The 27,357-nt window shown below is 42.3% G+C and overlaps 1 protein-coding gene across 1 annotated transcript; it reads right to left on the bottom strand.

The window, feature by feature from the left end:
• Positions 1-1,423: 1,423 nt before the first annotated feature.
• On the bottom strand, positions 1,424-27,344 carry LOC139367407 (mediator of cell motility 1). Its single transcript, XM_071105610.1, has 9 exons — positions 26,869-27,344; positions 14,262-14,343; positions 13,953-14,021; positions 13,390-13,502; positions 10,786-10,897; positions 5,806-5,948; positions 4,429-4,505; positions 2,534-2,638; positions 1,424-2,004 (listed from the first exon to the last, which is right to left on the bottom strand). Exons 1-9 carry the CDS (start codon positions 26,927-26,929, stop codon positions 1,873-1,875), a joined length of 894 nt encoding a protein of 297 aa, XP_070961711.1. The 5' UTR covers positions 26,930-27,344; the 3' UTR covers positions 1,424-1,872.
• Between the last annotated feature and the right edge of the window lie 13 nt (positions 27,345-27,357).

The raw sequence follows: 27,357 nt of genomic DNA, 5'->3' as shown, positions 1-27,357 counted from the left end.
TCCCATCCTGAACGCTACCCTCTCCTTTCACTTCACTCCTTCAGAAGTGTGTGTGTATATATATATATATATATATATATATATATATATATATATATATATATATATATATATATATATATAACCATATATACACACACTTCAGATATAGATAACCAGTATATATATATATATATATATTTATTTATTTATTTATGTTTACGAGATCCGGACGGCCGAACTCCAATAGGGAAGTGCACTAGATAAGCTATCGGGTGCGATTTGGGACACATTTATTGTGTGCGGCCTTAATATGTTAAACAACGGTGGAAGGTAGTAGCCACCTAGGATGCTATTCTCAGTATGTCCCAAATTGCACCCTAAGGAGACTGGTCAAAAGTAGTGCACTACATAGGGCATAGGGTGCCATTTGTGACTCAAAGGAGGGTATTACTACTAAGACATAATAGCTTGTTAAGCAGTCAGTCAATTTATTTCCTTATCATCAGGGATAACTTTTCCATTTCCATTTACAGTCAGATTACATGAGCGCAGGTCTGTAAATCAGATTACATGAGCGCAGGTCTGTAAATCAGATTACATGAGCGCAGGTCTGTAAATCAGATTACATGAGCGCAGGTCTGTAAATCAGATTACATGAGCGCAGGTCTGTAAATCAGATTACATGAGCACAGGTCTGTAAATCAGATTACATGAGCACAGGTCTGTAAATCAGATTACATGAGCACAGGTCTGTAAATCAGATTACATGAGCGCAGGTCTGTAAATCAGATTACATGAGCGCAGGTCTGTAAATCAGATTACATGAGCACAGGTCTGTAAATCAGATTACACGAGCACAGGTTTGAAAAGAGAGCAAATGTAAAGATTCATTAATGCTTATACATTATTTAAAATTGTAATATTCATTTTACTTTTCTCATTCGGGAAAACAGGGTCATATGGAACAAGTCGAGTGCCCTACAAGACCCCTAAATACACCTCCCCTTAACCCCCTACAAGACCCCAAATACACCCTCCCCTCAACCCCCTACAAGACCCCAAATACACCCTCCCCTCAACCCCCTACAACAGCCCCAAATACACCCTCCTTAACCCCCAAATGCCCCCCTCCTTAACCCCCAAATACCCCCCTCCTTAACCCCCAAATACCCCCCTCCTTAACCCCCCAAATACCCCCCCTTCACCCTCTACAAGACCCCCAAATAACCCCCCTCCAAGACCCCCAAAACCCCCCCCCCTTAACCCCCTACAAGACCCCCAAACACCCCCCCTTAATCCCCTACAAGACCCTCAAATCCCCCCCTTAACCCCTTACAAGACTCCCCTAAACGCGCCCCAAATACACCCCCCTTAACGCGCCCCAAATACACCCCCCTTAACGAGCCCCAAATACACCCCCCCCCCCCCCTTACCCCCACAACCATTCCAGCTCCATGCCAAAATAACACTCCTTCCCTTCAATCTCAAAAACTGCAACTGCACTCCAAGCAAAAGTTTTAAGACAAAGAAAAACTCTCCGACTCACAACTGCGGAGAGGGGGAGGCAGGTAGGGGGTGCTGTGAATATAATATCTCTCCTCATTGGCTAGTCCAGATCATCGTTATGGCGATAGAAGTTTGGGTGGTTTAGAGCTGCAGTGGCACCCTATTCCCTATATAGTGCACTACTTTTGACCAGAGTCCTATGGACCCTGCGATAGACTAGCGTCCTGTCCAGGGTTATGTACTAGTATATCAAGCTGCCTCGCCGCTACAGAAACAGGAGATGGGCTCCTGACCTACGGGCCATTCCGGCTCGGACAAGGCTACCATGAGCCCTGGTCAAAAGAAGTGCACTATATAGGTAATAGGGTGCCATTTGGGACCACATCAATGTACAATGAGGGCCCCGGCTGCGTAGCTAACAGAGCTGTCCTGCCAGTTCCTGCACTGGGACGACTGGGCATAGTTCAGGAAGGAGAAGTTCATCTCTGTTCCACTCTTCCTCAGCTCAGACACGGCCTGGAAAACACAATCAATCAAGTAAGTAAGACAGGCATCACGTTACACAGGAGCAGTCAGACAGGCATCACGGGAGCAGTCAGACAAGCATCACGTGACACGGGAGCAGTCAGACAGGCATCACGTGACACGGGAGCAGTCAGACAGGCATCACGTGACACGGGAGCATGCAGACAGGCATCACGTGACACGGGAGCATGCAGACAGGCATCACGTGACACGGGAGCATGCAGACAGGCATCACGTGACACGGGAGCATGCAGACAGGCATCACGGGAGCAGTCAGACAGGCATCACGTGACACAGGAGCAGTCAGACAGGCATCACGTGACACAGGAGCAGTCAGACAGGCATCATGGGAACAGTCAGACAGGCATCACGTGACACGGGAGCATTCAGACAGGCATCACGACACAGACCTTTGTGCAAGAATACCTGTTTAACTAACAGAAGGTGTACTGTAGATGTCAGATTATCGTTTGACTGAGGCTATACTGATATGCTCGCTGTTGTACCCGTTACGACTCACGTTTAGCAGCACTCCAATAGGATGACGTCCACAGATGGTGTTGTGGTATTTCTTCAAGTAGTTGGTGAAGGACATGGGGTCCAGTGTTTCTATAATGCCCATACCCTGGAGAGACAAGAGAGAGGGGTTTAGAACCCAGTCTGATATGGTTAACTATATAACCCTAACCCTGGAGAGACAAGAGAGAGGGGTTTAGAACCCAGTCTGATACAGTAAACTATATAACCCTAACCCTGGAGAGACAAGAGAGAGGGGTTTAGAACCCAGTCTGATATGGTTAACTATATAACCCTAACCCTGGAGAGACAAGAGAGAGGGGTTTAGAACCCAGTCTGATATGGTTAACTATATAACCCTAACCCTGGAGAAACTAGAGAGAGGGGTTTAGAACCCAGTCTGAAACCCCTAACAGTTAGATATACAACCCTAACCCTGGAGAGACAATAGAGGGGGGTTTAGAACCCAGTCTGATATAGTTAACTATATAACCCTAACCCTGGAGAGACAAGAGAGAGGGGTTTAGAACCCAGTCTGATACAGTAAACTATATAACCCTAACCCTGGAGAGACAAGAGAGAGGGGTTTAGAACCCAGTCTGATACAGTAAACTATATAACCCTAACCCTAGAGAAACTAGATAGAGGGGTTTAGAACCCAGTCTGATACAGTAAACTATATAACCCTAACCCTGGAGAAACTAGAGAGAGGAGTTTAGAACCCAGTCTGATACAGTAAACTATATAACCCTAACCCTGGAGAAACTAGAGAGGGGTTTAGAACCCAGTCTGATACAGTAAACTATATAAACCTAGAGATACAAGAGAGAGAGGTTTAGAACCCAGTCTGATATGGTTAACTATATAACCCTAACCCTGGAGAAACTAGAGAGAGGGGTTTAGAACACAGTCTGATATAGTTAACTATATAACCCTAACCCTGGAGAGACAAGAGAGAGGGGTTTAGAACCCAGTCTGATATGGTTAACTATATAACCCTAACCCTAGAGAGACAAGAGAGAGGGGTTTAGAACCCAGTCTGATACAGTAAACTATATAACCCTAACCCTGGAGAGACAAGAGAGAGGGGTTTAGAACCCAGTCTGATACAGTAAACTATATAACCCTAACCCTGGAGAGACGAGAGGGGTTTAGAACCCAGTCTGATATGGTTAACTATATAACTGTAACCCTAGATAGAGAGGTGGTGATGTCTCAATTATATACATGGAAGGAGCTGAGGGGTTTAGAACCCAGTCTGATATGGTAAACTATATAACCCTAACCCTAGAGAGACAAGAGAGAGGGGTTTAGAACCCAGTCTGATATGGTTAACTATATAACCCTAACCCTAGAGAGAGAGGTGGTGATGTCTCAATTATATACATGGAAGGAGCTGAGGGGTTTAGAACCCAGTCTGATATGGTTAACTATATAACCCTAACCCTAGAGAGAGAGGTGGTGATGTCTCAATTATATACATGGAAGGAGCTGAGGGGGTTAGAACCCAGTCTGATATGGTTAACTATAAAACCCTAGAGAGAGAGGTGGTGATGTCTCAATTATATACATGGAAGGAGATGAGGGGTTTAGAACCCAGCCTGATATGGTTAACTATAAAACCCTAGAGAGAGAGGTGGTGATGTCTCAATTATATACATGGAAGGAGCTGAGGGGTTTAAAACCCAGTCTGATATGGTTAACTATAAAACCCTAGAGAGAGAGGTGGTGATGTCTCAATTATATACATGGAAGGAGCTGAGGGGTTTAGAACCCAGTCTGATATGGTTAACTATAAAACCCTAGAGAGAGGTGGTGATGTCTCAATTATATACATGGAAGGAGCTGGGGGGTTTCATCTTACAACTTGGTAGAAACTGAATATCAAAATGTGTTTACCATCTTATCAAGGTGCTCAATGGATCTGTGGATCTCTCCTTGAGCCTCGTCATAGTACGTGTAGCGGAACCGTTGGCCTGTGGGAAGGAGGTCAATATATTAAGTCAGGCCCAACCGTGAAGGAGGGGGTTTGTCAAGGAGACAGAACCATTGTTTCTATATTTAGAACCCCTTTTACAAGACTGTCCCGAACCAAACTGTGCTGGCTTTTCATATATCACTTGTCCTGAACCAAACTGTGCTGGCTTTTCATATATCACTTGTCCTGAAACAAACTGTGCTGGCTTTTCTTCTCACTTGTCCTGAACCAAACTGTGCTGGCTTTTCTTCTCACTTGTCCTGAACCAAACTGTGCTGGCTTTTCATATCACTTGTCCTGAACCAAACTGTGCTGGCTTTTCATATCACTTGTCCTGAACCAATCTGTGCTGGCTTTTCATATCACTTGTCCTGAACCAAACTGTGCTGGCTTTTCTTCTCACTTGTCCTGAACCAAACTGTGCTGGCTTTTCATATCACTTGTCCTGAACCAAACTGTGCTGGCTTTTCATATCACTTGTCCTGAACCAAACTGTGCTGGCTTTTCATATCACTTGTCCTGAACCAAACTGTGCTGGCTTTTCATATCACTTGTCCTGAACCAAACTGTGCTGGCTTTTCATATCACTTGTCCTGAACCAAACTGTGCTGGCTTTTCATATCACTTGTCCTGAACCAAATGTGCTGGCTTTTCATATCACTTGTCCTGAACCAAACTGTGCTGGCTTTTCATATCACTTGTCCTGAACAAAACTGTGCTGGCTTTTCATATCACTTGTCCTGAACCAAATGTGCTGGCTTTTCATATCACTTGTCCTGAACCAAACTGTGCTGGCTTTTCATATGACTTGTCCTGAACCAAACTGTGCTGGCTTTTCATATCACTTGTCCTGAACCAAACTGTGCTGGCTTTTCATATCACTTGTCCTGAACCAAACTGTGCTGGCTTTTCATATCACTTGTCCTGAACCAAACTGTGCTGGCTTTTCATATCACTTGTCCTGAACCAAACTGTGCTGGCTTTTCATATCACTTGTCCTGAACCAAACTGTGCTGGCTTTTCATATCACTTGTCCTGAACCAAACTGTGCTGGCTTTTCATATCACTTGTCCTGAACCAAACTGTGCTGGCTTTTCATATCACTTGTCCTGAACCAAACTGTGCTGGCTTTTCATATCACTTGTCCTGAACCAAACTGTGCTGGCTTTTCTTTCACATGGTCTTTCCAGCACGGTTTCAGCAACTACGATGAATGGATGTATAACCAGACTAGCGCAACTCAGTAGTGTGAACAGGGTATAATATATTGATCTCTACCAGTCCTGTTCAGTACGTACCCCAGTGGCAGAAGTCAGAGGAGATGATGAACAAGTTGGATGGATCAGCCAGATACCTGCTGAGCAGTTTCCCATAATCCTGTTCTTTAGACTCACTGAGGGCTCCAACCAGCACTGGGACAATGCTGAGCTCATCTTTATGACTGGAGTAGGAAACAGAGACAACACATTACAAGTCTGTATGGGTATGGTGCACTGGGGGCAGTTACCTGACCGAGATGGTAAAAGCTGTTACAGGGACTGAACACATGTAAACCAACCGAAGGTATCTGTATTAAACCCAACCTAATTAAACAGTGTGTGTTTTAATTAAACCCACCTAATTAAACCCAACCTAATTAAACAGTGTGTGTTTTAATTAAACCCAACCTAATTAAACAGTGTGTGTTTTAATTAAACCCAACCTAATTAAAACAGTGTGTGTGTTTTAATTAAACCCAACCTAATTAAACAGTGTGTGTTTTAATTAAACCCAACCTAATTAAACAGTGTGTGTGTTTTAATTAAACCCACCTAATTAAACAGTGTGTGTGTTTTAATTAAACCCACCTAATTAAACAGTGTGTGTGTTTTAATTAAACCCACCTAATTAAACAGTGTGTGTGTTTTAATTAAACCCAACCTAATTAAACAGTGTGTGTGTTTTAATTAAACCCAACCTAATTAAACAGTGTGTGTTTTAATTAAACCCAACCTAATTAAACAGTGTGTGTGTTTTAATTAAACCCAACCTAATTAAACAGTGTGTGTGTTTTAATTAAACCCAACCTAATTAAGCAGTGTGTGTGTTTTAATTAAACCCAACCTAATTAAACAGTGTGTGTGTTTTAATTAAACCCACCTAATTAAACCCAACCTAATTAAACAGTGTGTGTTAATTAAACCCACCTAATTAAACCCAACCTAATTAAACAGTGTTTGTTAATTAAACCCACCTAATTAAACCCAACCTAATTAAACCCACCTAATTAAACCCACCTAATTAAACCCACCTAATTAAACCGTGTGTGTTAATTAAACCCACCTAATTAAACGGTGTGTTAATTAAACCCAACTAATTAAACCCACCTAATTAAATAGTGTGCTAATTAAACCCAACTAATTAAACAGTGTGTGCTAATTAAACCCACCTAATTAAAACACTCAAACAGGAAACAGGAAGGATCTGTCTTATTTCTGTAGATTTTCACGACATTATCAAAAGTATGTGGACACGTGCTCATTGAACAGTGTGTGTTAAACAGTGTGTGTTTTAATTAAACCCAACCTAATTAAACAGTGTGTGTGTTTTAATTAAACCCACCTAATTAAACAGTGTGTGTGTTTTAATTAAACCCAACCTAATTAAACAGTGTGTGTGTTTTAATTAAACCCACCTAATTAAACAGTGTGTGTGTTTTAATTAAACCCAACCTAATTAAACAGTGTGTGTGTTTTAATTAAACCCAACCTAATTAAACAGTGTGTGTGTTTTAATTAAACCCAACCTAATTAAACAGTGTGTGTGTTTTAATTAAACCCAACCTAATTAAACAGTGTGTGTGTTTAATTAAACCCAACCTAATTAAACAGTGTGTGTGTTTTAATTAAACCCAACCTAATTAAGCAGTGTGTGTGTTTTAATTAAACCCAACCTAATTAAACAGTGTGTGTGTTTTAATTAAACCCACCTAATTAAACCCAACCTAATTAAACAGTGTGTGTTAATTAAACCCACCTAATTAAACCCAACCTAATTAATCAGTGTTTGTTAATTAAACCCACCTAATTAAACCCAACCTAATTAAACCCACCTAATTAAACCCACCTAATTAAACCCACCTAATTAAACCGTGTGTGTTAATTAAACCCACCTAATTAAACGGTGTGTTAATTAAACCCAACTAATTAAACCCACCTAATTAAATAGTGTGCTAATTAAACCCAACTAATTAAACAGTGTGTGCTAATTAAACCCACCTAATTAAAACACTCAAACAGGAAACAGGAAGGATCTGTCTTATTTCTGTAGATTTTCACGACATTATCAAAAGTATGTGGACACGTGCTCATTGAACATTTCATTCCAGAGTGTCTCCCCTTTGAAGAGGGGGATGGTCGAAGCTGCTTTCCAATCTTTGGGGATCTCAGACGATATGAAAGAGGTTGAACAGGCTAGTAATAGGGGGTTGCAACAATTTCGGCAGATCATTTTAGAAAGAGAGGGTCCAGATTGTCTAGCCCGGCTGATTTGTAGGGGTCCAGATTTTGCAGCTCTTTCAGAACATCAGCTATCTGGATTTGGGTGAAGGAGAAGTGGGGGAGGTTTGGGTAAGTTGCTGTGTGGGGGTGCAGGGCTGTTGACCGGGGTAGGGGTAGCCAGGTGGAAAGCATGGCCAGCTGTAGAAAAATGCTTATTGAAATGCTAAATTATTGTGGATTTATCGGTGGTGACAGTGTTTCCTATCTTCAGTGCAGTGGGTAGCTGCGAGGAGGTGCTCTTATTCTCCATGGACTTTAGTGTCCAATAACTTTTTTGAGTTAGTACTACAGGATGCAAATTTCTGTTTGAAAAATATAGCCTTAGCTTTCCTAACTGACTGTGTATATTGGTTCCCAACTTCCCTGAAAAGTTGCATATCACGGGGGCTATTCGATGCTAATGCAGAAAGCCACAGGATGTTTTTGTGCTGGTTAAGGACAGTGAGGTCTGGGGTGAACCAAGGACTATATCTATTCCTAGTTCTAATTTTTTGGAATGGAGCATGCTTATTTAAGATGGTGAGGAAGGCACTTTTAAAGAATAACCAGGCATCCTCTACTGACGGGATGAGGTCAATATCCTTTCAGGATACCCGGGCCAGGTCGATTAGAAAGGGCTGCTCGCTGAAGTTTGACAGTGATGAGGGGAGGTCGTTCGACCGCAGACCCATTACGGATGCAGGCAATGAGGCAGTGATCGCTGAGATCTTGGTTGAAAACAGCAGAGGTGTATTTGGAGGGCAGGTTGGTTAGGATGATATCTATGGGTTTGTGTCCGTGTTTACGGATTTGGGGTTGTACATGGTAGGTTTGTTGATCATTTGTGTGAGATTGAGGGCATCAAGCTTAGATTGTAGGATGGCCAGTTTATTAAGCATGTTCCAGTTTAGGTCACCTAGCAGCACGAGCTCTGAAGATAGATGGGGGGCAATCAATTCACATATGGTGTCCAGGGCACAGCTGGGGGCTGAGGGTGGTTTATAGCAAGCGGCAATGGTGAGAGACTTGTTTCTGGAAAGGTGGATTTTTAAAAGTAGAAGCTCAAATTGTTTGCGTACAGACATGGATAGTAGACAGAACTCTGCAGGCTATCTCTGCAGGAGATTGCAACTCCACCCCCTTTGGCAGTTCTATCTTGTCAGAAAATGTTATAGTTAGGGATGGAAATTTCAGGGTTTTTGGTGGTCTTCCTAAGCCAGGATTCAGACACGGCTAAGACATCAGGGTTGGCAGAGTGTGCTAAAGCAGTGAATAAAACAAAAACTTAGGGAGGAGGCTTCTGATGTTAACATGCATGAAACCAGGGCTTTTACAGTTACAGAAGTCAACAAAAATGAGAGCGGCTGGGGATTCGGAGTGGAGCTAGGCACTGCAGGGCCTGGATTAGGAGTAGGATAAGGGTACGGATAAAGGCTATAAGAACTGGTCGTCTAGTAGGTTCGGAACAGAGAGTAAAAGGAGCAGGTTTCTGGGCGGGGTAGAATAGATTCAAGGCATAAATGTACAGACAAAAATGTATGGTAGGATGTGAGTACATTGGAGGTAAACCTAGGCATTGAGTGATGATGAGAGAGATATTAATATGGAGTTAGTCAAGAACATTAGTGAGGTCTGATGTTGGGCGATTAGGCCTGGCTCACAGTCGGAGGCTCCAATTCACCCCAAAGGTGTTTGATGGGTTTGAGGTCAGAGCTCTGTGCAGGACAGTCAAGTTTTTCCACACCGATCCTGACAAACCATTTCTGCATGGACCTCGCTTTGTGCACGTTGGGCATTTTCATGCTGGAACAGGAAATGGCCTTCCCCAAAATGCTGCCAAAGTTAGAAGCACAGAATCATCTAGAATGTAATTTTAAGCTGTAGTGTTAAGATTTCCCTTCACTGAAACTAAAGGGCATAGCCAGAACCATTATTTATCCTCCACCAAAATTGTTGGCACTATGCATTGGGGCAGGTATCGCTCTCCTGGCATCTGCCAAACCCAGATTTATCCATTAGACTGCCAGATGGTGAAGTGCGAATCATCGCTCCAGAGAACGCGTTTCCACTGCTCCAGAGTCCAATGGCGGTGAGCTTTACACCACTCCAGCCGACGCTTGGCATTGCTCGTGGTGATCTTAGCCTTGTGTGCGGCTGCTCGGCCATAGAAACCCATTTCAATAAGCTCCCAACGAACAGTTCTTGTGCTGACGTTGCTTCCAGAGGCAGTTTGGAACTCGGTAGTGAGTGTTGCAACGAAGGACAGACCATTTCTATGCGTAAGTAAGGGACAGTCTACTGTCAATGTTTGTCTATGGTGATCGCATGGCTGTGTGCCCCGATTTTATACACCCGTCAGCAACATTTGTGGCTGAAAAATCCACTAATTTGAAGGCGTGTCCACATACTTTTGGCCACGTTGTGTATTCCTGATAAAAAGGTGTGTGTGTTTTCATATAGTGGGTCTATTAATTGAGCATGCAGGCCTTACTTCATTAGTAAACAACCAATCATACGCCATAGTCAAGACTCAAACCATCCTGGAACTGGGGGGGGGTGAGAGAGCGCTTAACAAAATGTCAAGACAAACCAGTCATGAATCCCTGCTGGCTCCCACCACCACCCCTACCAGGCAGACCTGTAGAGCCTCTCAGTCCTCTGTTACTGTACTCTCTACAGATGGATGGCTTAGTGATTATTGAAGCAGACGTTTGACAGGTCCTTTTTTCTTTATAGCTGCAGTGTGTTAGTCTGTCTTACCTCTCCATGGCTTTAGCAGTGTAAGGCAGATGCATTTCAATGCTGTGCTCCTCCTCGTCTGTCTGAAGACTCATCCTCTCAAACATCCCAGTCTTCCAGAGGTCAGCATAGACTAGAGGGAGGTGAGGATTCAATATACAGGAGGTCAGCATAGACTAGAGGGAGGTGAGGATTCAATATACAGGAGGTCAGCATAGACTAGAGAGAGGTGAGGATTCAATATACAGGAGATCAGCATAGACTAGAGAGAGGTGAGGATTCAATATACAGGAGATCAGCATAGACTAGAGGGAGGTGAGGATTCAATATACAGGAGGTCAGCATAGACTAGAGGGAGGTGAGGATTCAATATACAGGAGGTCAGCATAGACTAGAGGGAGGTGAGGATTCAATATACAGGAGGTCAGCATAGACTAGAGGGAGGTGAGGATTCAATATACAGGAGGTCAGCATAGACTAGAGGGAGGTGAGGATTCAATATACAGGAGGTCAGCATAGACTAGAGGGAGGTGAGGATTCAATATCCAGGAGGTCAGCATATACTAGAGGGAGATGAGGATTCAATATCCAGGAGGTCAGCATAGACTAGAGGGAGGTGAGGATTCAATATACACATATTCATTATTACTGGCCATGTGAGGTTTGAATTAGCATATTACAACGAGACAACGAGTCATTCATTAGTTTAGACACTAGGGGTGTAACCAGTGTGGACATGGGTTCGGTCCGCACTGTGAACACAAATGAATACATAAAAAGAAACACACTAGGCCTGAGGGCTACGCTGCCTTGTACGCCACGACTACACTGATCAGAAATACAGTGTAGACATTGTTCATGTTGAAAATGACTATTGTAGCTGGAAACGGACGATTTTCTATCTACATAGGCGTACAGAGGCCCATTATCAGCAACGATCACTCCTGTGTTCCAATGACACGTTGCATTAGCTAATCCAAGTTGATCATTTCAAAAAGGCTAATTGATCATTAGAAAATTACAAGATCGATAGCTATGTTTATAGCCGCAGATATGCGCCCATTCTCAGTGGGTGAGAAGAATAGGAGTTTCGGTATCTCGTTAAAGTGCTCGAGCCACGTTACGAACTTCCCTCTCCCGTCCATTTCAGCAAACAGGAAGTACCTGCTCTATAGAGGAAAGCTAAGGCAGAAGATGTCATGGAATTGGGCCAATTCACCCTGTGTTGGGCTTACAATCGATGGATGGACCTCAATGGGGTACAGAGAGGTACTTCGCATTACCCTGGAGAGTGGGATGTGAGAAGAATGGTACAGACCCCTTTACGAGAGAGTCACAAGTGTACATCTTTTTGTCTTTGTAAGGAGAACTTTACAACCTATACACATGCATAATTGCACTTTTCAGTGTTGTTGATGAGTAATCGTGTCTTCACAATCAGGAATACCAACACTTTGTGTTTTCTTAAACTAAAATGAACTACAGTAACTTTTGGAATTTAATTTTCCCGCTGTACCGAAACTGAACCGCGATCCCAAAACGGCAATACATACCCGGGCCACGATCCCAAAACATACCCGGGCCGCGATCCCAAAACATACCAGGGCCGCGATCCCAAAACATACCAGGGCCGCGATCCCAAAACATACCCGGGCCGCGATCCCAAAACGGCAATACATACCCGGGCCGCGATCCCAAAACATACCCGGGCCGCAATCCCAAAACGACAATACATACCCGGGCCGCGATCCCAATACATACCCGGGCCGCGATCCCAAAACATACCCGGGCCGCGATCCCAAAACATACACGGGCCGCGATCCCAAAACTGCAATACATACCCGGGCCGCGATCCCAAAACGGCAATACATACCCGGGCCGCGATCCCAAAACGGCAATACATACCCGGGCCGCGATCCCAAAACATACCCGGGCCGCGATCCCAAAACTGCAATACATACCCGGGCCGCGATCCCAATACATACCCGGGCCGCGATCCCAAAACGGCAATACATACCCGGGCCGCGATCCCAAAACGGCAATACATACCCGGGCCGCGATCCCAAAACATACCCGGGCCGCGATCCCAAAACGGCAATACATACCCGGGCCGCGATCCCAAAACATACCCGGGCCGCGATCGCAAAACATACCCGGGCCGCGATCCCAAAACATACCCGGGCCGCGATCCCAAAACATACCCGGGCCGCGATCCCAAAACATACCCGGGCCGCGATCCCAAAACATACCCGGGCCGCGATCCCAAAACGGCAATACATACCCGGGCCGCGATCCCAATACATACCCGGACCGCGATCCCAATACATACCCGGACCGCGATCCCAAAACCACAATACATACCCGGGCCTACTAGACACACTGCAGCTTGTTTGGCAGCGTCAGTCAGATGGTTGGGTCCACTGAGGACATATACGTTCCCCCCTCCCCCCCCACACGTCAAGCTTCACCGTTTAAAACAAAATACACAGAAACATCAAAACAGGGTTATTTTGTTACATTTGAAAATTACCCTTCTGGTCAATCCGGAGATTGCCGAGTGGTGTTTTTAAACCTCAGCAGAGGACAACGCACAGAATATATGTATGCATGTATGTATGTACGTACCATTCTGGTCAATCCTGAGATCGTAGAGAGGTGTTTTATAAACCTCAGCAGAGGACAGGGCACAGCGGGACAGAGGAACATGGTGAGACGGGCCCAAGATGAACACCCTGCGACTACAGGGGGAAGAGAGGAGTCCGTCACCTCACTCTGTCACCTTTACCTCCCTGACTCACATTAGCATAGCAGCTCAGTGGACCCAGTCATCGGGCCATTAGTAGCCTCGGCCCAGCAGGCTTCGCTCACGTCGCTCACGTAGTTCCAAGGTAAGGCTGTGACAGAGGCTAGGCCAATACTGCTAACTACTCTCTGTCTGAGGTAACTAAGGGGCAGATAGTTCCTTCAGGGTGAAACAGGGCAGGCAGATCTAAGGTTTGATAAGGAGGGAAAAATGTAGAAACGAAGAAAAAAAAAAAAACAATACATTTACATTTTAAAACATCTAAAATTTCGATATAATATTATTATACTTCACACGGAAATTCATTACTGACAAAAGGTGTTCCGTTTAGAAAGTTCCCTGGACATTTTTAACGTAACTAAACGAGACGCGGTAAATGACTTACGTGACAGAAGGGTCTATTTGTTTGTAGGCGTGTGCAGCACAAGCACCACAGTAGGAATATCCAGCGTGCCTGTAAACACAGATGTCTGTTAGGTAGGAAATGACATCATGGCAGGCCAGACACCATTACAACAACACAAAACATGACATCCTTTGAGGATGTTCGACCTCCACTTTCCCCCCCCCATCAACACGTACACATTTTAGTCATTCATACACCGTTATCAAATCATATTTAGGAGTGACTCTTGATGACCAAGATGAGGCCTTTTCGCGTGACTGAGATATTAGAATCATCAGTGGAGCTTACGGTGCTATGATGGCTCTAGCGGGGCTGATCGTGGATTGTGCTTGAGACAACCAACCTTCTAGTTGTGTATTTAGCTGGGAGCCTGCAGAAAGGGAAGAGGGGGAAACAAGTTAAAGAAGATTACACTTCATACGAAACAGAAAATGAGTTGTCTGCTGTAGCCAACCACACAGGGCCTTCAGAAAGTATTCACACCCCTGGACCTTTCCCACATTTTGTTGTGTTACAGTCTGAATTTAAAATGGATTACATTGAGATTGTGTCGATGGCTTACACACAATACCCCATAATGTCAAAGTCTAATGGTTTCATATACATATATACATATATACACACATATATATATATACACATACATACATATATATATACACATATACACATACATACATATACACATATACACATATACACATATACACATATACACATATACACATATACACATATACACATATACACATATACACATACATACATACATACATATATATACACACACATATATATATACACACACATATACACACACATATATATATATATATATATACACACACACACACACACACACACACATATATATATATACAAATATATACACATATATACACATATATATATACACATATATATACACATATATACACACACACACAAACTCAGCAAAAAAAAAAAAAAAAAAGCCCTTTTTCAGGACCCTATTTTTCAAAAGACAATTTGTGAAAATCCAAATAACTTCAGATTTTCATTGTAAAGGGTTTAAACACCGTTTCCCATGCTTGTTCAATGAACCATAAACATTTAATGAACATGCACCTGTGGAACGGTCGTTAAGACACTAACAGCTTACAGACGGTAGGCAATTAAGGTCACAGTTATGAAAACTTAGGACACTAAAGAGGCCATTCTACTGACACTGATAAACACCAAAAGAAATATGCCCAGGGTCCCTGCTCATCTGCGTGAACGTGCCTTAGGCATGTTGCAAGGAGGCATGAAGACTGCAGATGTGGCCAGGGCAATAAATTGCAATGTCCGTACTGTGAGACGCCGAAGACAGCGCTACAGGGAGACAGGACGGACAGCTGATCGTTCTCGCAGTGGCAGGCCACGTGTAACAACACCTGCACAGGATCGGTACATCCGAACATCACACCTGCGGGACTGATGGATGCATCAACAAGGGGGTGCAGGGCTGTTGACCGGGGTAGGGGTAGCCAGGTGGAAAGCATGGCCAGCTGTAGAAAAATGCTTATTGAAATGCTAAATTATTGTGGATTTATCGGTGGTGACAGTGTTTCCTAGCCTCAGTGCAGTGGGCAGCTGGGAGGAGGTGCTCTTATTCTCCATGGGCTTCACAGTGTCGCAGAACTTTTTTTGAGTTTGTGCTACAGGATGCACATTTCTGTTTGAAAAAGCTAGCCTTCACTTTGCTTTCCTAACTGCCTGTATATATTTGTTCCTAACTTACCTGAAAAGTTGCGGGGGCCTAATCCAAGCTTATAATTATAAAAGGCTAATTGATCATTGGAGTCCTGATTAAAGAAGCAAAAAACTGGCCTTCTTTAGACTAGTTGAGTATCTAGAGCATCAGCAATTGTGGGTTCAATTACAGACTCAAAAATGGCCAGAAACTTGGTCAGTCTATTCTTGTTCTGAGAAATTAAAGGCGATTCCACGTGAGAAATTGCCAAGAAACTGAAGATCTTGTACAACGCTGTGTACTACTCCCTTTACAGAACAGTGCAAACTGGCTCTAACCAGAATAGAAAGAGTGGGAGGCCCCCCGTGCACAACTGAGCAAGAGGACAAGTACATTAGAGTGTCTAGTTTGAGAAACGGACGCCTCACAAGTCCTCAACTGACAGCTTCATTAAATAGTACCCACAAAACACCCGTTTCAATGTCAACCGTGAAGAGGCGACTCCGGGATGCTGGTCTTCTAGGCAGAGTTGCAAAGAAAAGGCCATATCTCAGACTGGCCAATAAAAATAAAAGATTAAGATGGACAAAAGAACAGACACTTGCCAGAGGAACTCTGCCTGTAATAATACCACTGTAATTACATGTCTAATATGATTTTTGAATGACCATGTCATCTCTGTACCCCACACATCCAATTATATGTAAGGTCCCACAGTGGAGCAGTGAATTTCAAAAACAGACAACCACAAAGACCAGGGAAGTTTTCCAATTCCTAACAAATAAACTCCAACTCTACCTATTGGTATTTGGGTAAAAAAGAAAAGGAAAAAAAAAAGCAGACATTGAACACCCCGCTGAGCTGAAGTTTTTAAATGACACTTTGGATGGTGTATCAATACACCCAGTCACTAATAAAGATAACAGAGTTGCCAGAGAGGAAGGAAACTTCTCAGGGATTTCACCATGAGGCAAACGGTGACTTTTAAAGTTATAGAATTTAAATGGGTTGTGATAGGAGAAAACTGAGGATGGATCAACAACATTGTAGTTACTCCACAAACCGAACCTAATTTACAGAGTGAAAAGGAAGCCTTTATCCAATACAAATATTCCACAACAAGGAACTAAAGTAATACTGCAAAAAAAAAAAAAAGTTGTGTTGTATTTGATTTGCCCCAAACATACATTACAGAGTACCACACTCCATTATTTCAAGCATTGTGGTGGCTGCACCATGTTATGGGTATGCTTGTAATCGTAAAGGACTGGGGAGTTTTTCCAGGATTAAAAGAAATGGAATGAAGCTAAGCACAGGCAAAATCCTAGAGGAAAAGCTGGTTCAGTCTGCTTTCCACCAGACACTGGGAGATGAATTCACCTTTCAGCAGGATAATAACCTAAAACACAAGGCCAAATCTACACTGGAGTTGCTTAGCATGAAGACAGTGAATGTTCCCGAGTGGCCGAGTTACAGTTGACTTAAAATCGACTTGAAAATGACTGTCCAGCAATGATCAACAACCAATTTGACAGAGCTTTTGAGCATTTGACGGGCAAATGTTGCACAATTCAGGTACGGAAAGCTCTTACAGACTTACCCGGAAAGACTCAAAGTTGTCATCTTTACCAAAAGTTATTTTACAAAGTATTGACCCAGGGGTGTGAATACTTATGAGATATTTCATTGGCAATAAAAAGTCCTAAAAGTTTTCACTATCATTATGGGGTATTGTTTGTAGACGGTTGAGGGGAGAAAAAAAAAATGTCTTCCTTTTTTAAATTGAGGCTGTAAAAACATTTACAGGAAGTCAAGAAGTCTGAAGGCACTGTAACCGTTAGCTAGCTAACTAACGACTCTATTTAGAGTCCGCTCTCATCAATATCCGCAGCGGCATCAACGTCAAGCTCAGCACCAGGAACTAATGCAAGTCACCTCTCGATCACCTCACCTGGCGAGCAAATAAATACACTGGAACTACGCATAGTCAGTGTTCTGTTGGGTGTGTCTACAATTCAACTTCTGCTGTGGTCGTTTCTGTATTATTTCTGAGCATGGAATCGCTTAGCTGATTGGTTCATGTAAGGCTCCAATTGGAGAAAAGGGGGTATTCGTAAGAGGGGATGGCGTGGGTGACTGACTGGTGTCTGTTGGATGTGAGTATTGTGTGTGAAGGTCAGTCAGTACGCATGATATATTGACACGAGGGGGGTGGATATAGTGCCTTGTTTGAGTGTGTATTGATAGGGACAAAGTAGTCAAATGTTGGCTACTGTGTACAGACTAACCCTGCTGCTGATGACACCAGCTTTAGTAGCACATGGTTTATTGTATGGTTACACATCCTCACGATCAGTCTTCGTGTTCTTTCCAGGACAAACAGATCTGCAAGGTCTGCAAGGTCGACTATAGGACGCCTAGTATACTCACCACTGTATTTTGCTATAAATATTACTAGCGGTTGTGTACAGGGCATTCGGGAAGTATTCAGACCCCTTCGCATGCGTTACGTTACAGCCTTATTCTAAAATGGATTAAATAGACCCCCCCCCCTCATCAATCTGAACACAAAACAACAAATGGATTAAATAGACCCCCCCCTCATCAATCTGAACACAAAACAACAAATGGATTAAATAGACCCCCCCCCCCCTCATCAATCTGAACAAAGCAAAAACGTTGATACTATGATAATTAAAAAAAATGTTTTTAAAATATCAGATTTACATAAGTATTCAGACCCTTTACTCAGTACTTTGTTGAAGCACCTATGGCAGCAGACTCTTCTTTGGTTTGACTCTACAAGCTTGGCACTCCTGATTTTTCATAGTGTTCTATTGTGTCCAGTACTTGTCTTATATTATCTAAAATGTCTAGTCCACGTAAAAAATGTTACAAAAAAAAATGTCTGATCAGAATGAATAATATCGGACAAAACCTTTTTAAATTATATGCGCTAAGCATGTTGCTAGAATTTTTGCATCACAACACTGCAGTGTAAAGGGCCTCCAATTGTGTAAATGGACTGGATCTTTATATTTACTTCTTGGATCCTGTTTCAGTAATAATTAAAACCAGGCCTTCTTGCTGAGTATCTGATAATCTACCATTCACATAGGAGTGGTTAACATGTTAATAACGGCCCTCTGAGTATAAAAAAATATAGTTTTGTCTGCAATCCAGGCCTGGAGTTTAGTATACTACCACTGGTGTGCCATCCAGGCCTGGAGTTTAGTATACTACCACTGGTGTGCCATCCAGGCCTGGAGTTTAGTATACTACCACTGGTGTGCCATCCAGGCCTGGAGATTAGTATACTACCACTGGTGTGCCATCCAGGCCTGGAGTTTAGTATACTTCCACTGGTGTGCCATCCAGGCCTGGAGTTTAGTATACTACCACTGGTGTGCCATCCAGGCCTGGAGTTTAGTATACTACCACTGGTGTGCCATCCAGGCCTGGAGTTTAGTATACTACCACTGGTGTGCCACCCAGGCCTGGAGTTTAGTATACTACCACTGGTGTGCCACCCAGGCCTGGAGTTTAGTATACTACCACTGGTGTGCCATCCAGGCCTGGTTTTTAGTATACTACCACTGGTGTGCCATCCAGGCCTGGTTTTTTCCCCAGACTTAAAGGCTTTAATTACATGAAGAAGTTTCTCCTCTGGAATTCGTCCTTCACATGAGTCTTTCTGTACAGATGTTAATTTTAGATTATTAAATAGAACACAAATCCTTACAATTAACTTTGGTTAGTGGAGCTGGAGACTGAAACGAAAACACATGCTTACAAGTACTACAAGTGCTTCCTCTTTCAAAAAATTGTTCGGTGAATCATAGGTGACTCATTCTATCCAGTTCACTTTATTTAAAATAATATAATACACATGATCTTTCTTGAATAAGTTCCTCCATTCCTTGTTGTTTCTCCTCTTAACTTATTCTCTGCCTCTACGGTTCAGTTTTTATTGCTGTCAAACTGTTAGTCCCCCTATTTCCTTCGTTAATATAAAGTCGACCTAAAAAATGCTTTTGTTTTTAAAGACGAGCGCGGAATTGCATGGCCTCTAAAAGCACATTTTTAAAAAAAGGGTCCCATACAATAAGGGGGATCTGCTATACCTAGACAGAATAGTTTGGGAGAAATATATTTTCACCACCCCAGTCCTTTATCCACAACTTAAATCTTAACAGACCTTCTCTTTTAGCCAGATAAATACTGATAGTATTTTCTGCTAAGCCATTACAATTATAACTGGCTATACTTATTTCACCATATCGAGATACCAAAGTTTCAATTATATTTATCATCATATGAGTGTCCATTTTGCTGCACCAATATATTTGCACTGCTATTAAGTAAACCTCCAATTGTTCTCCACTGATCCACCCGCTAAACCCCCCCCTCCCCCCCAAATCCCATATTGGGTTGTCGTCCCAGTGACTGGCTCCCCACCCACCCACCCGGATCCTACAATCTTACTGCTAAATCAAAACCATGCAGGGAGTTGAAATGATACGCCATCTTGTATTTCTTGGCAAGTAAACATGTTTCAATAAACCAGTAGATTAGTCTGTCTATAAAGCAAATAAGTGGACATGGTTCAATAAACCAGTAGATTAGTCTGTCTATAAAGCAAATAAGTGGACATGGTTTTGTATTCAAGACAGAGTTTATTTACTCTGGAGACCAAGGTGAGTTTACACAGCAGTATGCAGGAACAATTATGACACACATATACACACACACATACATACATATACATACATACATACATATATATATATGTATGTATGTATATGTATATGTATGTATATGTATATATATATATATGTATATGTATATACACATATGTATGTATGTATATACACATATGTATGTATGTATATACACATATGTATGTATGTATATACACATATGTATGTATGTATATACACATATGTATGTATGTATGTATGTATGTATGTACGTACGTATGTATGTGTGTATATACACATATGTATGTATGTATGTATATACACATATGTATGTATGTATATACACATATGTATGTATGTATGTATATACACATATGTATGTATGTATGTATATACACATATGTATGTATATACACATATGTATGTATGTATGTATATACACATATGTATGTATGTATGTATATACACATATGTATGTATATACACATATGTATGTATGTATGTATGTATGTATGTATGTATGTATGTATGTATGTATGTATGTATGTATGTATGTATGTATGTATGTATGTATGTATGTATGTATGTATGTATGTATGTATGTATATATATATACATACACACACAGTAGAAGAAAAATATACTACTAACACCTATAATAAAGACTACAGTTCCTAAGGGAATACTGGCATGTACGCACGCTAGCAGTCAGGAAGCAAGTTCAGGAAGTGAAACGTTAAATAAATAAATAGGAATCATAATACAAAACAAGAAACAACAACAACAACAACAACAACAACGCACAGACTTGAAAACAATGATGCCTGGGGAAGGAACCAAAGGGAGTGACGTATATAGGGAAGGAACCAAAGGGAGTGACGTATATAGGGAAGGAACCAAAGGGAGTGACGTATATTGGGAAGGAACCAAAGGGAGAGACATATATATAGGGAAGGAACCAAAGGGAGAGACATATATAGGGAAGAAACCAAAGGGAGTGACGTATATAGGGAAGGAACCAAAGGGAGGGACATATATAGGGAAGGAACCAAAGGGAGTGACATATATAGGGAAGGAACCAAAGGGAGTGACATATATAGGGAAGGAACCAAAGGGAGTGACATATTTAGGGAAGGAACCAAAGGGAGAGACATATATAGGGAAGGAACCAAAGGGAGAGACATATATAGGGAAGGAACCAAAGGGAGAGACATATATAGGGAAGGAACCAAAGGGAGAGACATATATAGGGAAGGAACCAAAGGGAGAGACATATATAGGGAAGGAACCAAAGGGAGAGACATATATAGGGAAGGAACCAAAGGGAGAGACATATATAGGGAAGGAACCAAAGGGAGAGACATATATAGGGAAGGAACCAAAGGGAGAGACATATATAGGGAAGGAACCAAAGGGAGTGACATATATAGGGAAGGAACCAAAGGGAGTGACATATATAGGGAAGGAACCAAAGGGAGTGACATATATAGGGAAGGAACCAAAGGGAGTGACATATATAGGGAAGGAACCAAAGGGAGTGACATATATAGGGAAGGAACCAAAGGGAGTGACATATATAGGGAAGGAACCAAAGGGAGTGACATATATAGGGAAGGAACCAAAGGGAGAGACATATATAGGGAAGGAACCAAAGGGAGAGACATATATAGGGAAGGAACCAAAGGGAGAGACATATATAGGGAAGGAACCAAAGGGAGAGACATATATAGGGAAGGAACCAAAGGGAGTGACAGGTAATCAGGTGATGATGGAGTCCAGGTGAGTGTCATTATTTATGCGCTGATACACGTGTGCGCCATAACGAGCAGCTTGGTGACCTCGAGGCTGGAGATAATAAATATGCAATGATCAGATTAACAATGAGGTGTGTGGACGCGCTGAACAAATTAATGCACACCAGTAGACCTTTCCCGAACGCAATCAAAAGTTACAACTGACCACGGAATAAAGACCCACCTGACCACGGAATAAAGACCGTTGGAATAAAGACCCACTGACCACGGAATAAAGACCCACCTGACCATGGAATAAAGACCGTTGGAATAAAGACCCAATGACCATGGAATAAAGACCTACTGACCACGGAATAAAGACTGTTGGAATAAAGACCCACTGACTGTTGGAATAAAGACCATGGAATAGAGACCGTGATCACTTATGTGAGGAGCTCTACACCACACGGGTCAGTATAACAAACGGTGATTTGATGTGTACCGGCATGATGTTACTGAGCTATAGGACCGAGGAGTGCGTGTTTCCACACTCTTGCTCTATAGGGCACAGCTTTAGTCTGTATGCAACAGCGCACTGGTTTACTGGGAGAAGAGAATTCCCCTACCCAAGAACGGTGAAGTACTGGTTCTAATCAGTATCAGTATCGACCAATCAGCTTGCTGCAAACTCTTATCACACTTCTGGAGAAAAAATAAAACAAAAAAATGGTGTTCAACCAGATGCAATGTCATTTCTCTGTAAACAAATTGACAGACTTACAGAATGCGCTGACAACAAACGACCGATGATTGGTTGAAATACATCGATAATAGAATTGTGGGAGCTATAGTGTTAGATTTCAGTGCAGCCTTCGATGTTATTGACCATAACCGGTAGGGATGAGATCTGGAAGTTAAAGGATGACATGCTGCTTACTTAGCGAGTAACAGATTTCATTTGCTACACTAATCCCTTCAAGATCTAGCAAGGTTAGTCATCAAAATAGAAAATAGTGCGGTTTGGTGACCCACGCTTGTGTGATGAGATACTTGGCGGAGACCTGAAGCTAGACAAGTCTCTAGCAAGAGTACTCATTATAAAAGGGGTAATGTGACTGACTGGGTTAAGACGGTTAGCCTACTGAGCTAAAGCCTAGGCATTGATTCTGTCTCTTGAGGTCAAAGGGTACCTGGTTCACACTCAGTCAGTCACAAGCTCAAGATTAATTAGGGAGTGTTATTGGGCTATGACAGGGCTATTCACACTACATTATAACGTGTCTATACCTCACACTCAACGTCAACAAAACTAAGGAGATGATCGTGGACTTCAGGAAACAGCAGAGGGAACACCCCCCTTTCCACATCGATGGAACAGTAGTGGAGAGGGTAGTAAGTTTTAAGTTCCACGGCGTACACATCAGACAAACTGAATTGGTCCACCCACACAGACAGCATCGTGAAGAAGGCGCAGCAGCGCCTCTTCAACCTCAGGAGGCAGAAGAAATTCGGCTTGTCACCAAAAGCACTCACAAACTTCTACAGATGCACAATCGAGAGCATCCTGTCGGGCTGTATCACCGCCTGGTATGGCAACTGCTCCGCCCACAACCGTAAGGCTCTCCAGAGGGTAGTGAGGTCTGCACAACGCATCACCGGAGGCAAACTACCTGCCCTCCAGGACACCTACACCACCCGATGTCACAGAAAGGCCATAAAGATCATCAAGGACAACAACCACCCGAGCCATTGCCTGTTCACCCCGCTATCATCCAGAAGGCGAGGTCAGTACAGGTGCATCAAAGCTGGGACCGAGAGACTGAAAAACAGCTTCTATCTCAAGGCCATCAGACTGTTAAACAGCCACCACAAATAATTAAGTGGCTGCTGCCAACACACTGACTCAACTCCAGCCACTTTAATAATGGGAATTGATGGGAAATGATGTAAAATATATCACTAGCCACTTTAAACAATGCTACCTAATATAATGTTTACATACCCTACATTATTCATCTCATATGTATATGTATATACTGTACCCTATATCATCTACTGCCTCTTTATGTAATACATGTATCACTAGCCACTTTAACTATGCCACTTTGTTTACATACTCATCTCATATGTATATACTGCACTCAATACCATCTACTGTATCTTGCCTATGCCGCTCTGTACCATCACTCATTCATATATCTTTGTGTACATATTCTTTATCCCTTTACACTTGTGTGAATAAGGTAGTAGTTTTGGAATTGTTAGCTAGATTACTTGTTGATTATTACTGCATTGTCGGAACTAGAAGCACAAGCATTTCACAACACTCGCATTAACATCTGCTAACCATGTGTATGTGACAAATAAAATTTGATTTGATTTTTTAGAGGGGAACAAAAGGCTAAGAGAGTCTTAGCTTTCAGAAATGGGATCATAACAGCGTATAGGCAAACGGTTCAAACGCTAGAGCCAATTTCATTGGAAGAAAATAAATGACACTTTGAGAAACTTGAAATTGTAGTTTGGAAACTCGATACAAACAATGCATGTAATATTTACCGTATTGAAACTGAATAATTATTGAATTTCAAAATGTAATTAGACATTTAAAAACTGAATGCAATATTAATTCAATTCAGTTTCAAACCATGAAATACAAGTTAAATTTATGATTTAAATTAGAAAATTTCCAAAATATTACATTCAAATTCAAAAATATTGAATTCAAATGCAGTTTCTTTTGGCACTGAAATTGCTCTGTAGGGGGCTCTGTGTTGAAGCCACAGTGCCTCCATCTTGGAACACCCTCACCATTGTGTTGAAGCCACATTGCCTCCATCTTTGTACTCCCATCTTTGTACTCCCTCACCATTGTGTTGAAGTCACAGTGCCTCCATCTTGGAACCCCCTCACCATTGTGTTGAAGCCACTGTGCCTCCATCTTTGTACTCCCTCATCATTGTGTTGAAGTCACAGTGCCTCCATCTTGGAACCCCCTCACCATTGTGTTGAAGCCACTGTGCCTCCATCTTGGAACTCCCTCACCATTGTGTTGAAGCCACAGTGCCTCCATCTTGGTACACCTCCTACTGTAAAAAATATTTTTGGAAGCTATAGAAATGAATTCATTAATGTCTACATTCGTTTTATATATTATATTACATTATTACATTATATTACATTATATTACACATTATTGCATGTTTGTAACTTACATGTGAAAACATATAAAAACATTTTCCTAAAGTATAATTTTAGATTATTAATGCTACTGTCCCTACTACAACAAAAATACTTAAATATGAGATTGTCCTTGAAACACTTAATTGAAATACTATAGAATTCCGTCCATTCCTATGGAAGACTGCTCCTACTGGGGGGTGCCAATATGGCCGACTGGTGGCTTCAAAGCCTCTCACTGGCCAATACGTAATATCAGAAATCTAAGGTTTATATGACCAGGCCATTTCATCTCGCCAGGACAGAAAAGAAAAAAAAACATTTGCAGGTTTTGTTGCTCTCAACCAACAGAGAGAGAGAGCACGGTCTGTTCTTTCCTTCCTCCTTCTGCTATCCTCCTCAATTTGTCAACTAGCTAGCAACCCATCTATACTGAACAAAAATATAAACGCAACATATAAAGTGTTGGTTTCATGAGCTGAAATAAAGGATCTCAAATGTTCCATATGCACAAAAAGCTTACTTAGCTCAAATTGTGCACATGTTTGTTTACATCCCTGTTAGTGAGCATTTCTCATTTGCCAAGATAATCAATCCACCTGACAGGTGTGGCATATCAAGAAGTTGATTAAATAATATGATCATTACACAGGTGCACCTTGTGCAGTTATGTCAGTGCCACAGATGTCTCCAGTTGAGGGAGTGTGTAATTGACATGCTGACTGCAGGATTGTCCACCAGAGCTGTTGCAGGAGAATGTAATGTTCATTTCTCTACCATAAGCCGCTTCCGTGATTTTAGAGAATTTGGCTGTACGTCCAACCTGCCTCACAACCGCAGACCACATGTAACCACGCCAGCCAGCGTTTGAGACCAGCCACCCGGCCAGCTGATGAAACTGAGTAGTATTTCTGTGCTTCTTACCAGTCATGTGAAATCCATAGATTAGGACATAATGAATTTATTTCAATTGACTGATTTCCTTATATGAAGTGTAACTATGTAAAATAATTTCCAGGACACCAGCCCAGAGAAACTAGTCTGCAGCTAGGTAGGCTTGCTATAGTAACCCTGCTAACTAGGTACTACCCCTCACAACAACAGCCCCTGAAAGACAGGTCAGCTAGCTAGCTTGGTTAGCTAACCCAGCTAGGAACTTCCCTGGAGAACAACCCAAACATTACCGAGACCAGTCTGCTACCTAGCTTGGTTAGCTAACCCAGCTAGCAACTTCCCTGGACACCAACCCAAACATTACCTAGACCAGTCTGCTAGCTAGCTAGGTTAGCTAACCCAGCTAGCAACTTCCCTGGACAACAACCCAAACATTACCTAGACCAGTCTGCTAGTTAGCTAGGTTAGCTAACCCAGCTAGTAACTTCCCTGGACAACAACCCAAACATTACCAAGACCAGTCTGCTAGTTAGCTAGGTTAGCTAACCCAGCTAGTAACTTCCCTGGACACCAACCCAAACATTACCTAGACCAGTCTGCTCGCTAGCTTGGTTAGCTAACCCTGCTAGCAACTTCCCTGGTCTCTGGCCCATTCCCCCGGTCCAATTCTATACCTGAGGCGGCGTACCAACTGCCAGCGTGACTTGCTTCTCTGCACACTGTTCGGTTGGACATCTTAACTCCGGAGCTGCCAATCTTGGTAAACTGGAACCTTGTCAGGTAGAAAAAGTAAAAACTCCGGGAGTGGGGGGGAAAGAGGAAAACAACTGGCCAGATAGAAACCACCAACAAAAACAAAACGTCGACTAAGACAAAGAAGGAATGCAAAAAAAAAAAATAGGAAGTTAGCCAGCCAGCTAACGTTAGATAAAAAAAAATGCTGAGAAAAGTGATTCTATTTGATAGTTAGCCAGCAGACTACTTTAAAATGCAATACCTTTAAACGATAATTACGGATGAACAAAATCTCAATGCAGTGTTGTCAGTTGGTTGTCATAAATAACACCATTTGACTTGACTAAAACCGGTATGACATAAATCGGGATAGCTAGTAGCTCACTGTGCATCAGATTCTTTTTATGCCTGCTGCTTTCGTTAGATCC

Source organism: Oncorhynchus clarkii, chromosome 16, assembly GCF_045791955.1.
Source record: "Oncorhynchus clarkii lewisi isolate Uvic-CL-2024 chromosome 16, UVic_Ocla_1.0, whole genome shotgun sequence".
Classification (NCBI taxonomy): domain Eukaryota; kingdom Metazoa; phylum Chordata; class Actinopteri; order Salmoniformes; family Salmonidae; genus Oncorhynchus; species Oncorhynchus clarkii.
Note: the sequence above shows the minus strand (reverse complement) of the source record. Positions and strands in the feature narration are given on the sequence as shown.

What these genes read in the sequence shown, in the direction of transcription:
- LOC139367407 (XM_071105610.1), bottom strand. Translation starts at nt 26,929, where the DNA reads ATGTCCAACCGAACAGTGTGCAGAGAAGCAAGTCACGCTGGCAGTTGG. An exon ending in CAAATAGACCCTTCTGTCAC is followed by an intron (nt 13,503 to 13,952) that starts GTAAGTCATTTA and finishes TTCCCCCTGTAG; the next exon opens with TCGCAGGGTGTTCATCTTGG. An exon ending in CTATTGGAGTGCTGCTAAAC is followed by an intron (nt 2,005 to 2,533) that starts GTGAGTCGTAAC and finishes TGTGTTTTCCAG; the next exon opens with GCCGTGTCTGAGCTGAGGAA.